Raw genomic sequence first — 13,000 nt, forward strand, 5'->3', positions numbered from 1 at the left:
CTCCATGCAGCCTCCTCATCAATGCCATGTTTCTTTCAACTGTACCATATGCCTTTAAAAAATCAGTGGAGTTTCACAGTTTAATAAAACCACTAAAGGTTGGATTTTGCCCTGGTTCTGTGCGGTGCATAGGAGAGTACTGAGGCGCTATCATCCCCACCCCACCCCTACACCCTCACTCCCTGAGGAGCTGTGCAGGAACCTCATGGTTTGAAGCTTCTGCGGCAGTGGGGAGAGCAGTGGCTGCTCCCTACTTGGTACTCTCCACACCAAGAGCCAGGGGGCAAACAGAGGCGGGGTGGGGTTAAAGTCTGGCTGGGCACATTACAGGGAATATGCTAATCCCTAGAAGAGTGTAATAAATTACTAGCCCTGGAAGCAAGTGGATGTAGTGGAGGAATTGTCATAATGCCTTCTGAGTGCTCCTCCTGGGGTCCTATAATTATACACAGCCTCTTAAACAGGGCTGGGCCTAAAGTCTCAGTGGAACTCTAAATAAGTAGGCCCAGATCATCTGATGCAGTGGGTTTGCATTGCTCAGCGCTCCCAGCAATATTTGTTTCCAAGATTGGTCTATCCAATCCTAGGAGGATCGCCTCAGTGCTTTTTGGTGGGGGCAGCAGAAGGCACGGTCTGGGGCTTTCCAAACCCTGCTGATCCTCAGCCGCTGTATTTAACCCCCTGGAACACTGGTAACTGACATAACTTAAAGCAGCCTTTAGTGTTAGGGGAGCTTGAAGTCCCTCTTTACAGCCTTCCCGAACTGTGCCTTGCATTTTTGGGCCACAGCTCTGGCCAAAGATCTGGGCTACCGTGTTTAAGGTCAAATTTTCCTTTTAAACTAAATATGAAGTGTGTTGTTGTTGTTGTTATGGTTTAAGTAATGACTCATTCATATTTCTTAATGGGATTTGCTATTTTTTATCTCTTGTTACTGCAGCATGTTGAATAATTCAGATTTACATTTCTTTATTTGACTATGTACTTTGGCACTGTAATCAGTGCTTCTGAAGGTGGTTTTTAATGTTGTGCAAAATGATTTTCTCTGAAAGTTTTGGTATATCTGTTACTCATTAGGATGGTTCAGTTCCTATGTAATTTTATGTGAATTTTTCATCTTTCCAATGATTTTGAATGAAGTCAGATTTACTTCTCAATCACAATCCTTCTAAACACTGATGCTTCCATGCCATCAGATTCATGTGTGTGTTATTTTAGGCATTGGTCTGTTTTTGTTGTAAACAAAGCTCCTCATCTGTGTGTCCATCTCTTGGATAAACATCTTCATCAGTTCAATAACTCATCTCAATAACTATAAGACCTTGCTGCCATCCCCTGAATATGCATCTTGGCATCTTTCAATAACTGTAAGAGCTTGCTACCATCCCCTCAGGCTCCAGAGGCAGGGGGGAAGAGAACCCTGCTGATCTGTGGCAATGAATTCTGTCTCCATGGCATTGTTTCCCTCAACCCCAAGGAATATGAATATTGAACACTAGGAGGAGTAAATGTCCTGCTTTATTTTATACTTTTCCACAACCCATTGTTGCCATAACTCTGTCCTTGTACCCCCTTAGTATTATACAAAGTCACATTCATTTATGCTCTCACCAAATTACCCATGTCTAATTTATGCTATGTCACCTTTCATTATTGTCTTTTGGTTATAAGGTTTCCTGCCTTTTTTCAGCTAGGCTGTAACTGTGCCATGTACAATTAATGAACTGGTTGGGTGATCTATGCACCAATGACACAGTATAGCCAGAAAAAAGGGATCTTTGTCGTCTCATGTCCTTAAGTCCTCTATTCCTGTGAAATTCCTAACACTGTATTAAACAACCTGCCCTAAATTCTGTCCTGCGACTCAAACAGCCTGTCCTAAGTTCTGTCCTGAGGGCCCATGTAACTTTTCTTTAAAAAGGATACTCAAACTGCCTTTCCTGCTTTCGCTTGCAACCATACATTGAAATAGATTTGGCAAAGCTTGGATTAAACTAAACTGGGTTGTGAAATGAAACATATTTTCCTTACTATTGTTTGGTGCTAATGTTAAAACTAGCTACCCTAATATAATCAGTTACTGAAATATGATATTTGTTGCCCTCTGTACCTGCTGCCTACTTTATAGAGAGAGGCTTTTTGTCTAGCACAACAGTTAATGGAAGGAAAACAAAACTAAATGTTAACAGTGCTATTTGGGTAACAGGCACATTTAAATTTTGCAGTTCTACCTGCAATTCTAGTATTTTTCTTTAAATTAAGTGAATTTTCTGCTCATAACATTGAGAGGCTGTTGGCACAGTGCTGGCACTAGGAAGATCATACTCAGGCTGCACAGTTCTGACAGTGCTCCTTAATCCTGGCCTTTTTTTTTTTTAATGGAACTTTCCACAAAACAAACAGCAATCATAAAACAGTCTTGAATTTTAAAGTCAACAACTCTAGAAATAAAAAACCTTTAGCTATCAGTAATAATCTCTTATCAATAAATAAGGTAAAGTGGTTCTTCATCTAAGTAACATCATCCTATTTTGTCAGAGCTAGCAAATTAATGCAGAAAAACTACTGTGCAATATAAGAGACAACAAAGTAAATTGTAGTTCATAATGATAAATTTAAGGTGTAAAATATTTCAAAGATTGTGCATAAATTCCACTGAAGACAAAATGTGATAAAAGTCGATCCATAAATCTTAAGATACATCATTATGATATTTATTAGCATATTTGTCTGCATTTATGCATATATTTACTTTGCGTTTGGATCTGATTTGTTACTTTTTTACGCATAATTTAGGTGCAAAAGGTGCTAAAGGGATTCCAGGTGAACCAGGTCTGGATGGATTCCAAGGGCTAAAAGGTTCACAAGGTGATCCAGGTCGTGAAGGATTTCCAGGTCCTCGAGGTATCTTGAAGTCACTAGCTATTCTTTGAGTACTTCTGCTCTGTTTGCAGTAGTCATGGGAACCTCAACACGCTAGTCCAGGTGTAAATATTAATTTGTCTTCCCTTCAGCATTCAGACAATAATATAACATCAACCTAAGGTATCTTGTGAAGCCAAAAGTTTCTCTCATTGGAAAATGTTGTTTGTACATAATTATGAAAGAATATCCATTTTCTTCTTTTCCAAGTCCCCCCTAGTGCAGAGGTATAAAGGTAATAGTAAAATACCATGACATTGATTTTTAAACAATGATACTTCAATAATGAGATTTTCACACTCCAGCTGGAGCATATTCATACTTACACTTCTGAAACAAAATGCATAAGTGAAGAAAAGGCACTTATGAATGCATCCATTTAACTCTTAGTAGCAGAAACATGAATTACATTGTACACACCAAGACAAGAACATATATGTATCTTAGGTTCACAATCCAGTAGCTAAATATGCACCCCGCCCACAGGTCGCTGAATATATCCCCATTTGGAAGTACAGTGTTTACAAGTGTATAGTACCTACAACACCTTTTATGTGTATTGTATTAAGTATGCATCAAATACCTGTTTTTGTATTTATTAAATATACTTTTATTTAGTTATTTTGGTTTCCTTGGGAATGTTGGTATGAGGGGCTTGTCGTAAGTCAGAGTGGTTGACGGTTAATATAGCTTTAAAACAAAACTACTGCATAATGCATCCTTTGGTGAGGGATACCTAAATGCAGCTCAGAACAAATCATGCCCCTACCTCTGAAGGTGAGAAGGGGCTCTGGCAGTGAAAACAACTCAGTTCCGTTGCCCGAGGAACAAGATTTGTGGGAGTGGCAGCCCTGGCAGTGCACTCCTCCTGTGTTGCTGAGAATCCAGTTCTTCAGGGCTTTCCTACATGGCGCATACAGGATGAAAGGGCAAGACAGGAGGGTCATGTGGGGTGATGTGGATCCTGTTGTCCTCCTCACTAAGGTTCCTGAAACCTGCCTGGAATTTCCTCATTGAAGATCTTCTTTTGGCCTGTAACCTAGAGGGGAGTATTCTTGCCCTGCTGCTGAGACAGACTGTGCTCAGCCAAGATAATCAGGCAGGAGAAAGTGGGGACTGGAGTTTCCCCATAATACTCTGCAAAAGTCATCTGCACCATTTTAGTCAAGCATTCACTGGAAAAAAAGACATAATGTGATATTTTCACGTCTATGTGGTTTTAGAAATTTAAATCCTAATGTCATTCTTACTTGTGGTCCTAAATCATGTATGTGCAATTGAAAATCCCACCCATATTGCTTAGCAAACCAGCTTTTTTGTTTACAATAACTGTTTTATTGCCCCATGGTATTAAGATGATGCGGGGTAAAATATTCAAAAGTGCCCAAGTGACATAGCTTTCAGTGGGACTTGGGCCCCTAAGGGCTAGCTAGATTCACAAAGGGGACTTAAGCATTGGAATGCCAAACTCCTAAGTGCCCTGCCACCCAGTGGAATTCACAGCCCTGAGTTAGTCACTCAGGCTCCCCATGAATTGTATAAGGAGAGTTAGGTGCCTAAGAAAGGGATTCACAGAAGCCCCAAACTGAGCTGGGAGTTGCTTAAGCTAGCCAGTGCAGAGGAGTGTGACTTAGGCCCACATCCACAAAAGTGCTGGTCAGCCTTTTCTCAGGAAAAGAACAGAGGGAGACATCCCCTCACCCTCTTATAGCCAATAGCTCAGTGATCAGGGCACTCAGCTGGGATCAGTTTTCAAACCCCCACTGTGCCTGATTTAGAGCAGGGACTTGAACCCAGATCTCCCACAATCAAACTGCTGGGTGGCCCGACCACCAGGCTCTGGGGTATTTTGGGTAGCTCTTTCTCAGTCTCTCCTGGTGGAGCTGCTCCACTTTGTACAGATAATTAAATATTAATTGGGCCAGAGCAAGAACATAAGAATGGCCATACCGGGTCAGACCAAAGGTCCCTCCAGCCCAGTATTCTGTCTACCAACAGTGGCCGACCCCAGGTGCCCCAGAGGGAGTAAACCTAACAGGTAATAATCAAGTGATCTCTCTCCTGCCATCCATCTCCACCCTCTGTCAAACAGAGGCTAGGGACACCATTCCTTACCCATCCTGGCTAATAGCCATTATTGGACTTAACCTCCATGAATTTATCCAGTTCTCTTTTAAACCCTATTATAGTCCTAGCCTTCACAACCTCCTCAGGCAAGGAGTTCCACAGGTTGACTGTGCGCTGAGTGAAGAAGAACTTCCTTTTGTTTGTTTTAAACCTGTTGCCCATTAATTTCATTTGGTGGCCCCTAGTTCTTATATTATGGGAACAAGTAAATAACTTTTCCTTATTCACTTTCTCCACACCACTCATGATTTTATATACCTCTATCATATCCGCCCCTTAGTCTCCTCTTTTCCAAGATGAAAAGTCCTAGCCTCTTTAATCTCTCCTCATATGGGACCCGTTCCAAACCCCTAATCGTTTTAGTTGCCCTTTTCTGAACCTTTTCCAAAAAAGAAAAACTAAAAAATTAACTCTATAGCCCATTGGTCACAGCACTCCACGGGGATGTGTGAGACCCAGGCTCAAGTCCATGCTCCAATCAGGAATAATAGGGATCAAATGTGGGTCCTTCCACCTCCCAGATAAGGCCCTAACCACTGGGCTGTTGGACATTCTGGGTGATCTGTTTGTAAGCCAGCCCAAAAATTTCACACCTGATCACCCTAGCTCTATTTTGGGTGGACTTAGGCATGCTCTAAGCATGCATCCTGGATCAGACCCTGCAGGCAAGCTAGGCAGGGAATGCCTCACTTGAGAATCTGGCTAGGACTTAGGCATGAGCAAAGCTGTAAGAAGTCCGTTTAGATATGGGGCAGCATCAGGGTAGAGGTGACTATTTGCCTGCCCATGAGTGGAAACTTAAGCACCTGTGAGGATTTAGGCACATACACAGGCAGCAGCTGAGCAGTGGTTTTGTGAATGTCAGTGATGCCTAAATGCTGGATCTAGTTACCTAAAGAGGCAGATCGGTGCCCAAGTTCCTTTGTGAATCTAGCCCGTAGGTCAATGAGGTGCTTTATAAATGTACCCACTGTTCATATTTGACAGTTTATATGCCCTACAACTGCTTTATATTTCAATAATACACACTTTCCTGCATTAGCATTCAGCAAAAAGTCTGTGGGATTAAACAAATTAAAATTATTTGACACAATATTTTACATTATTATGGTGCATCTGACACTTTTAATATCTAATACAATGTTTTGGTCATGGTTAGCCACGTGGTGATCGTCATTTTGCCTTTAGGTTTTACTGGATCCCGGGGAGATGGAGGCCCACCAGGTCTACCAGGGCTACAGGGGAATCCAGGCAGTGCAGGAAAACCAGGTGCCCCAGGGCCTGCAGGTCCAAAAGGAATTGCAGGTGAAGTTTTAGGAGCAGCACCGGGCACCCCAGGGGATTTTGGACCATCTGGATTCCCAGGATTGAAAGGCCTACAAGGAGATCATGGAGTACCAGGAATTAGAGGTAAATGTTATTTTAAATAAGTAATGTTTCAGCAAAAGGAAAAGCAGATTTCAGATTTCAGCAAAGCTTTAATTGGAAGGGCTCTGTTTGTATGCAGAAGAGCTGCTGATCAGGTTAGCAGTACATCCAACTAATTCGTTTATCCCACAATCCTAAACTAGCTCCCTTACCTTCCATAGGTACCAAAAGACACAAGTGTCCCCTCCATAGGTGCCAAAACCTCTAGCTTCCCCCAGCAGCTTCTACAATGCAGCACACTGAAAACTCAGGACACAGTAAAATCAACTAAAATGTGATATCAAAAGGCCAGATTCTGCCAGTCTTAATGAAGTAGAGAGGGTACAATATTTCACAAGTTGTCCCACTGATGTGAATGGGCTGACTTGCAAAGTATGGTACCACTCAACAGGAGTAAGGGTGATAAAGTCTGGCCCATAATAAATAACAGAAGGGATACAGCACTGATTCCATCATTCACTTTTCCTGTTTAATTCAATAAAAACCTCTGTATGGCATTCCCCAGGATACAATCTGGACTGTTGTGTCCCCTCAATTCTCCAGTCTGGGAGAATTGCACTGCTTTACTGTGAGAACAGCCATCCCTGGTCATGCTCACACACAGCCTCTAGCATGCAAAATCACTCCCAGCTGAAGTACATGAATGCTCTTGCCAGTCACTCATGAATTACATACAGGGCAATACCAGCAAATTCCCAGTCCCAGGCTTTCCCCAGAAACGTGCATCTTGTACTGTCCTTCTGGACAATAGAAGCTAATAGAAAGTCCATCATTTTATCAATGGAAAATGACAGACCCTGTTATTTCAAGTGGAGATAACACTTCAATCTAAACACATTGGTCTAGATAAAACAAGTTCATTAACTACAGAAAAGTAGATTTTAAGTGATTACAAGTAATGAGTCATAAAAGTCAGAATTGGGTTACAAAGAAAATAAAAAGATAATATGCAAACTAATACCTAACTTTACAAGCTAAGTGAACTTAAAAGCAAAAAGGGTTTCCCACCATAAGCTTACAGTAGTCAGGCTGTATCTTTCAGCCAGGACTGGACCCTCCCCAAGTTCATTGACGTTTCCTTTGTCTCTCAAACCAAATGTTGCTGATGTGAGTGGAGATGAGGGGAGAAAGAGGTGATTTGGTGACCTCTGTTTCTCATTCTTCTACCCTCCTCCTCTCTTGGAGGATTATCTCAGCTGTGTTTCAGGCGACAGCCAGTCTGTTTACATGGAAACCCCCAGTTCTGTCTTTGCCAATATATAAAGTTCTCACTCCCACCCTTTTTCCTGCCAAAGAATGGCTGTTTAGGCAGGTGATAGTTCATGATGGTCCATTTGATTATGCTGATACCTGGCCTGGGCATCAATGTGTCTTTTGTCGCTGAAGAACTTGGAGCATGTTACAGGAATGTTATACAACAGAATCTTAACTTTACATACTATGTTGATACACATATTTTACCAGAACAATAATGTTCAGCCGATTATGAGTTTTCAAATGATACCTTAAAAGTCATAGTTTGTACAAAATGTATCATCGTCTTGTAAAAGTGGTGAACACGGGGTACAGTTTGTCACACTCTGGGGTTTGAATTTACCTGAAGCTCTGACAGAATTTCCAGTCTGCGGCCCCCAGCGTGCCACATAATTAGGGGTTGCTGATGCCAAATTTGAGTTAATTTTAACCCACAGTACATAAACCTTGATAATGAGATATTGAGGCTTTTATTTCTATGTCAGCAGTTCAAATCTGTCTTAGTTTAGTAGTGAACACAAGTCTTTACTCTTTCATGGCTTTTCAGAGTCCTATGTGGGGAAAGAGTTGACAGTCTCAGCTCCCAGGTCTCCACATCACAGCGGAAACCCTTGCTGGTAAACTCAGCAGAAAGCACAGAACAGAATATGGAATTAGTGCTGCCCACTCATCCCTGAGTGTGTGGCCACTTCTGATCAAGTTTAAGCATGCTAGTTTGGCAGTTAGATATGTATTGCTGCTACTCACTCGGTAGATAAATATTTTATTTATTAATTGTATTTGTTTGTTTATGAATCCAGCTTTCACTGCTGTCAATTTTTTGTGTGTTGTTTTTTATTTCATAGAGAACAAAAATTATGCTGAGCTTTTTATTGAAGACAAAAAAAAGACATGGGCCCTGCTCCTCAGAGGCAGTTAGCATCTTAGCTTCCATTGATTTCATTGGAAGTTAGGATATTAAATATCTTTGAGGCTATTTAAAGAGCTAACACCTTAAATTTTGTGATGAGCTTTTCAAAGGCACAAATGGGAGTTAGGCACCCAACTCCCAGTGACTTTCAATAGCATTTGGGCACTTAGCTACCCTTTGTTTGAAAGTCCCCCCTTTAGATGTGAAGGGAATGAGGGGTGATTGTAGGGAAGGAGGACAAGGGCAACATAATTCTGTGATCACTCTATTTAGGTAGGTACACAGCACAGTGGTTCAGTGAAGGAGTTTTTGTTTTGATGATCGAAGAAATGGAAAGCCTATTTTATGAGAGGAGACTAAAGGAGCCTGGCTTGTTTAGCCTAGCAAAATGAAGGCTGAGTGTGGATATGATTGCTATCTATACTTGGCTCAGCAGGGTAAACACCAGGGAGGATGAAGAGCTATTTAAACTACATGTTTAATGTTGGCACAAGAACAAAAGGGTATAAACTGGTCATGAATAAATTTAAACTGGAAATAAGATGGTTTCTAATCAACAGAGTGTGGTTCTGGTACAGCGCCCAATTGGAGTAATGCACTAGTTTTAAGAAGCACCTTCTTAATGTTATGTATAGTATTGTATAAGGGGGTTGCCTGCAGTAGCAAACTGGATTCCATGATTCAGGAGGTCCTATGTCCCTATGTTTTGCTTTTTAAATATGTATGAAAAATAAGGCAGATAAGATACAAAATCAAACACTCTTGCCTGGCGTTGTGGAAGGGGTCCGTTTTCAGGAGGGATTTAAATGAGGAGAGGTGAGTTGGCAGATCAGCGTTGGAGAGGATATTCCATTTGCGGGAAAGTCTCCAGTCAAGGCAAAAATTTGCTTGTAGGAGAAATGGATGAAGAGAGTAATCTGGCACCTTTCATAAGCACTAGACTCATTTGAGAAAAAGAAAATAGTCAACAAAACTCATAAGTAGGTTTCCTGTAAAGAAGGCCAAAATTCAAGTTAAAGAAGGGATGGAAAACAGAAAAGTTCAGTGACTTTAGACTTTGTGTATAATTATTTATATAAAAGTGACATTTTCAGTATTAAGAGAAAGTAATTACTGTAAAGGACATGCAGTGTCAGCCTTTCTATTCTCCATCCATTTTGCAATACTGACATAATTGTTTCAAGCATAAAATGTAACATACAAACGTTCATGTGTGAGTGATTTCCTTTTTTTACTCTTCTGTATGAAATTTTAAAATGTTTAGCCATTTTTAAGGTTTAGAGCTAAATTCTACTCTGTTACAAAAGTATAAATTAGGAATAATTCCACTGAAGTTTTCAAATACCTTCCCATAAGACCAAATGGAATCACTTACATGAGTAAATGTTACTTAGCATGTATAAGGATTGCCCAGAATAAAGAGAAAACTAATTAAATGTGTATTTAATAATCAGTGTATTTCATTACTTTTCACTGCTACAAACCCTCTTTCTTCCCACAGTCCCTTTCCCTCACCCCTTGTTTGTTATTGTTATATCCTGTACCCCATGTGACACCCAGTACCCCATATTCACCACTTTTATATGGTTATGAAATATTTTGTACAAAGTATGCCTTGTGAGGTATCATTTGGAAACTCATAATCTACTGAACATTATTATCCTGGTAAAACATGTGTGGCAACTTTGTATGTAACTACTGTATGGAAATGATGTTACTGTAACATATTACAAAGTTAGAAAAGCAGGCTCAAACTAGTTTTTCAGAGTCAAAGACGCACTGGGGTATCAGCATAATCAAATAAACATCAGAGACTATCACCTCTATCACCTAGATAAGCGGTCATCCTTTGGCAGGAAGGGGGCTGAGATCAAGAACTTTACATATTAGCAATGGAAAACAACTGGAGGTCCAGTGCAAACAGACTGACTGTCTCCTGAATCCCAGCTGGGGGTAATCTTCAAAGAGTGGGGAAAGGCATAAGAAAAGAGAACTCACAACACTCAAATTACCTCTCCTCTTCACCTTCCATCTCTGCTCATAACATCAATGAATACCTGAGGGATTCTGAACTAAGCATAATGGTCCCAGTCTGAAAGGAAATCCAACCTGTTAACTAAGAACCTTGAATTGCCCGCAGCATCTGGTGGGGTGAGAAAGCTGTTTGCTTCAAATCTTACTTTGCTTGATAAAGTTTAGGAATTAGATTGCATGTTTATCTTTTATTTCCTTTGTAATTAATTCACAGCTTTATGCTATATCACTTATAATCACTTAAAATCTATCTTTCTCTATGAATCTATGAATCTTTCTCTAGTTAATAAACGTGTTTTATCGTTTTATCTAAACTAGTGTGTTTTGGTTGAAGTGTTTGGGGAATCTCTACTCGGATTAACCGAAGTTGGTGCATAATCATTTCCTTTGATGAAATTATGGACTATTAATGAGTTTGCATTGTTTAGTAGTGTGCTGGACAGTATCAGATGCATATTTCTCAGGGTGCAAGGCTGGGACTAAGAATTTGCAGGTTTCACCCTGTATGTAGTTCATGAGTGTCTGGGAAAGCATTCATGTAACTTTGCTAGGAGTGACTTTACATGCTAATGGCTGTGTGTGAGCCAAGCCTGGAGAGGCTGCTTTTCACAAGCAAAGCCATGTAAAAGGCACCCTGGGCTAGAGAGTTAAACGGACACAGTGGCGGATGTCAGTGGTCTCCTGATGGCTTTTAACTATTTAAATCAGTGGTGGGCAAGCTGTGTCTTGCAGGTTGCCCACCACTGATTTAAATTGATAATGCTTCAGAGAGGAAATCTCTCTTATTTATCTCACAAATAAAACTCTCACTTTGGGGCCTGAATTTCCTCTCAGTAATACCAATGTAAAGCAAGAGTAACTCCATTTAAGTCTATTGAGTTACATGGATATGTAACCAGAGTAAGTAAGAGAAAAGCAGATCCACTGGGACTGATTCACTATTGCCTTGTAATCTGCAGTCCTTTACTCTGCTGCCGAGTGCGTGTAAAATGCTACCTTTCTGTCCTGGTGGGGATTTTACACCCACTTTGCTCTCATCTTGCAGAGGTGTAAATGGCCACACAATGCACCAGGCACTGGAAACAGGCCTATTGTGTCTGTGTATGGTACAAATCTCATAACAATGACCATGACCTTCCCAGATGGCTGCAGTATCCTTGAACAACAGCATGAACCAAGGAGCCATTGTCAGACTGACTTTGTCCACTTCTGAAAATACATAAATGTTACTTTAGAAATTATACTGAATGTTATTTTTGTGCTTCAGTCAGTTATTTCAGGTACAGGAATACAGGCAATGGCAAAATCATAGAAATGGAAAAGACCTATTAGATCATGAAGTCCATATCCCTACCAGTGCAGCACTGTTCCAAAGTTGAAGTAGCTAGTCAATTTTCAGTGTAAATTACTAAAATATTAATAATCTATTTTTAATTTGATTTTTCCAAAGTCATCTTTTCTGATGGAAAATAATTAGCTCTGAAATGTGAGAACTGTACTGTGCAAGGTATATGCACATTGATTAATACAAATGTTGTCTAATAAACCTATACTTTAGAAGATATCGGAACCCTAGAATTAATTACTTTAGTATGATATTTTAGGAGCTGGTGGTACTCCAGGTTTGCCAGGATCCAAAGGACAGCAAGGACCCCCAGGTCCTCTTGGTTTGCCTGGCCTGCCAGGACGACCAGGATTGCATGGATTCCCAGGGCTTCCAGGACAGCAAGGACCTTCCGGCAGAACTGGCTCACCAGGATTTGTTGGTGAGGAATTTTTCCTGTAAGCTTCTCTATCTTGAACAGACTTGCTTTTTCTCATGTTAACCTATAACTGTATGCCTATGAGAGTTACGCTCTATCACTGAGGAAGGATGGTCTTGTGGTTAAGTCACTAGACTAGCACTTAGATGGTCAGGGTTCATTTATTGGCTCTGACAAAGACTCTGTGTGTGTGTGTGTGTGTGTGTGACCTTTACAAGTCATGTAATCTCTCTGTGTTTCAATTCCCCACCAGAAAAATGGGGACAAATAATACTTCCCTTTCCCACAGATGGGTTATGAGGTTAACTCCACTAATGTTTGTGAGGTACACTGCTACCAGAGCAATGGGAGCCATATTAGTATCCCTCCAGACAAGGCTGCTGTCTTCTTTTTGCCATTCTTCAGTGCTGCCTGTCTTTCTAGTAACAGAGGTTGCTAGAGAAAGCACAGCTGCTGGAATGGGAAATGCACAATGGAAATAGTGTTTAATCCTTAGAAGACCAAAGAGAAGGCAAAGAAGGGGAAACTTGGGTACAGAGTCAGGCTGAATTAGAAGTCTGTC

General features: G+C 40.7%; 1 protein-coding gene across 1 annotated transcript in view; it reads left to right on the top strand.

Annotated features, from left to right (window-relative positions):
• COL4A2 (collagen type IV alpha 2 chain) overlaps positions 1 to 13,000 on the top strand; it is a 181,809-nt gene that overhangs the window by 130,216 nt on the left and 38,593 nt on the right. Inside the window, exons 27-29 of the mRNA XM_077807549.1 lie at positions 2,797 to 2,904; positions 6,238 to 6,459; positions 12,280 to 12,441. Of these exons, the coding sequence (XP_077663675.1) occupies positions 2,797 to 2,904; positions 6,238 to 6,459; positions 12,280 to 12,441 (492 nt within the window). The remainder of the gene's footprint in view (positions 1 to 2,796; positions 2,905 to 6,237; positions 6,460 to 12,279; positions 12,442 to 13,000) is intronic.

Source organism: Eretmochelys imbricata, chromosome 1 (genome assembly GCF_965152235.1).
Source record: "Eretmochelys imbricata isolate rEreImb1 chromosome 1, rEreImb1.hap1, whole genome shotgun sequence".
NCBI lineage: Eukaryota > Metazoa > Chordata > Testudines > Cheloniidae > Eretmochelys > Eretmochelys imbricata.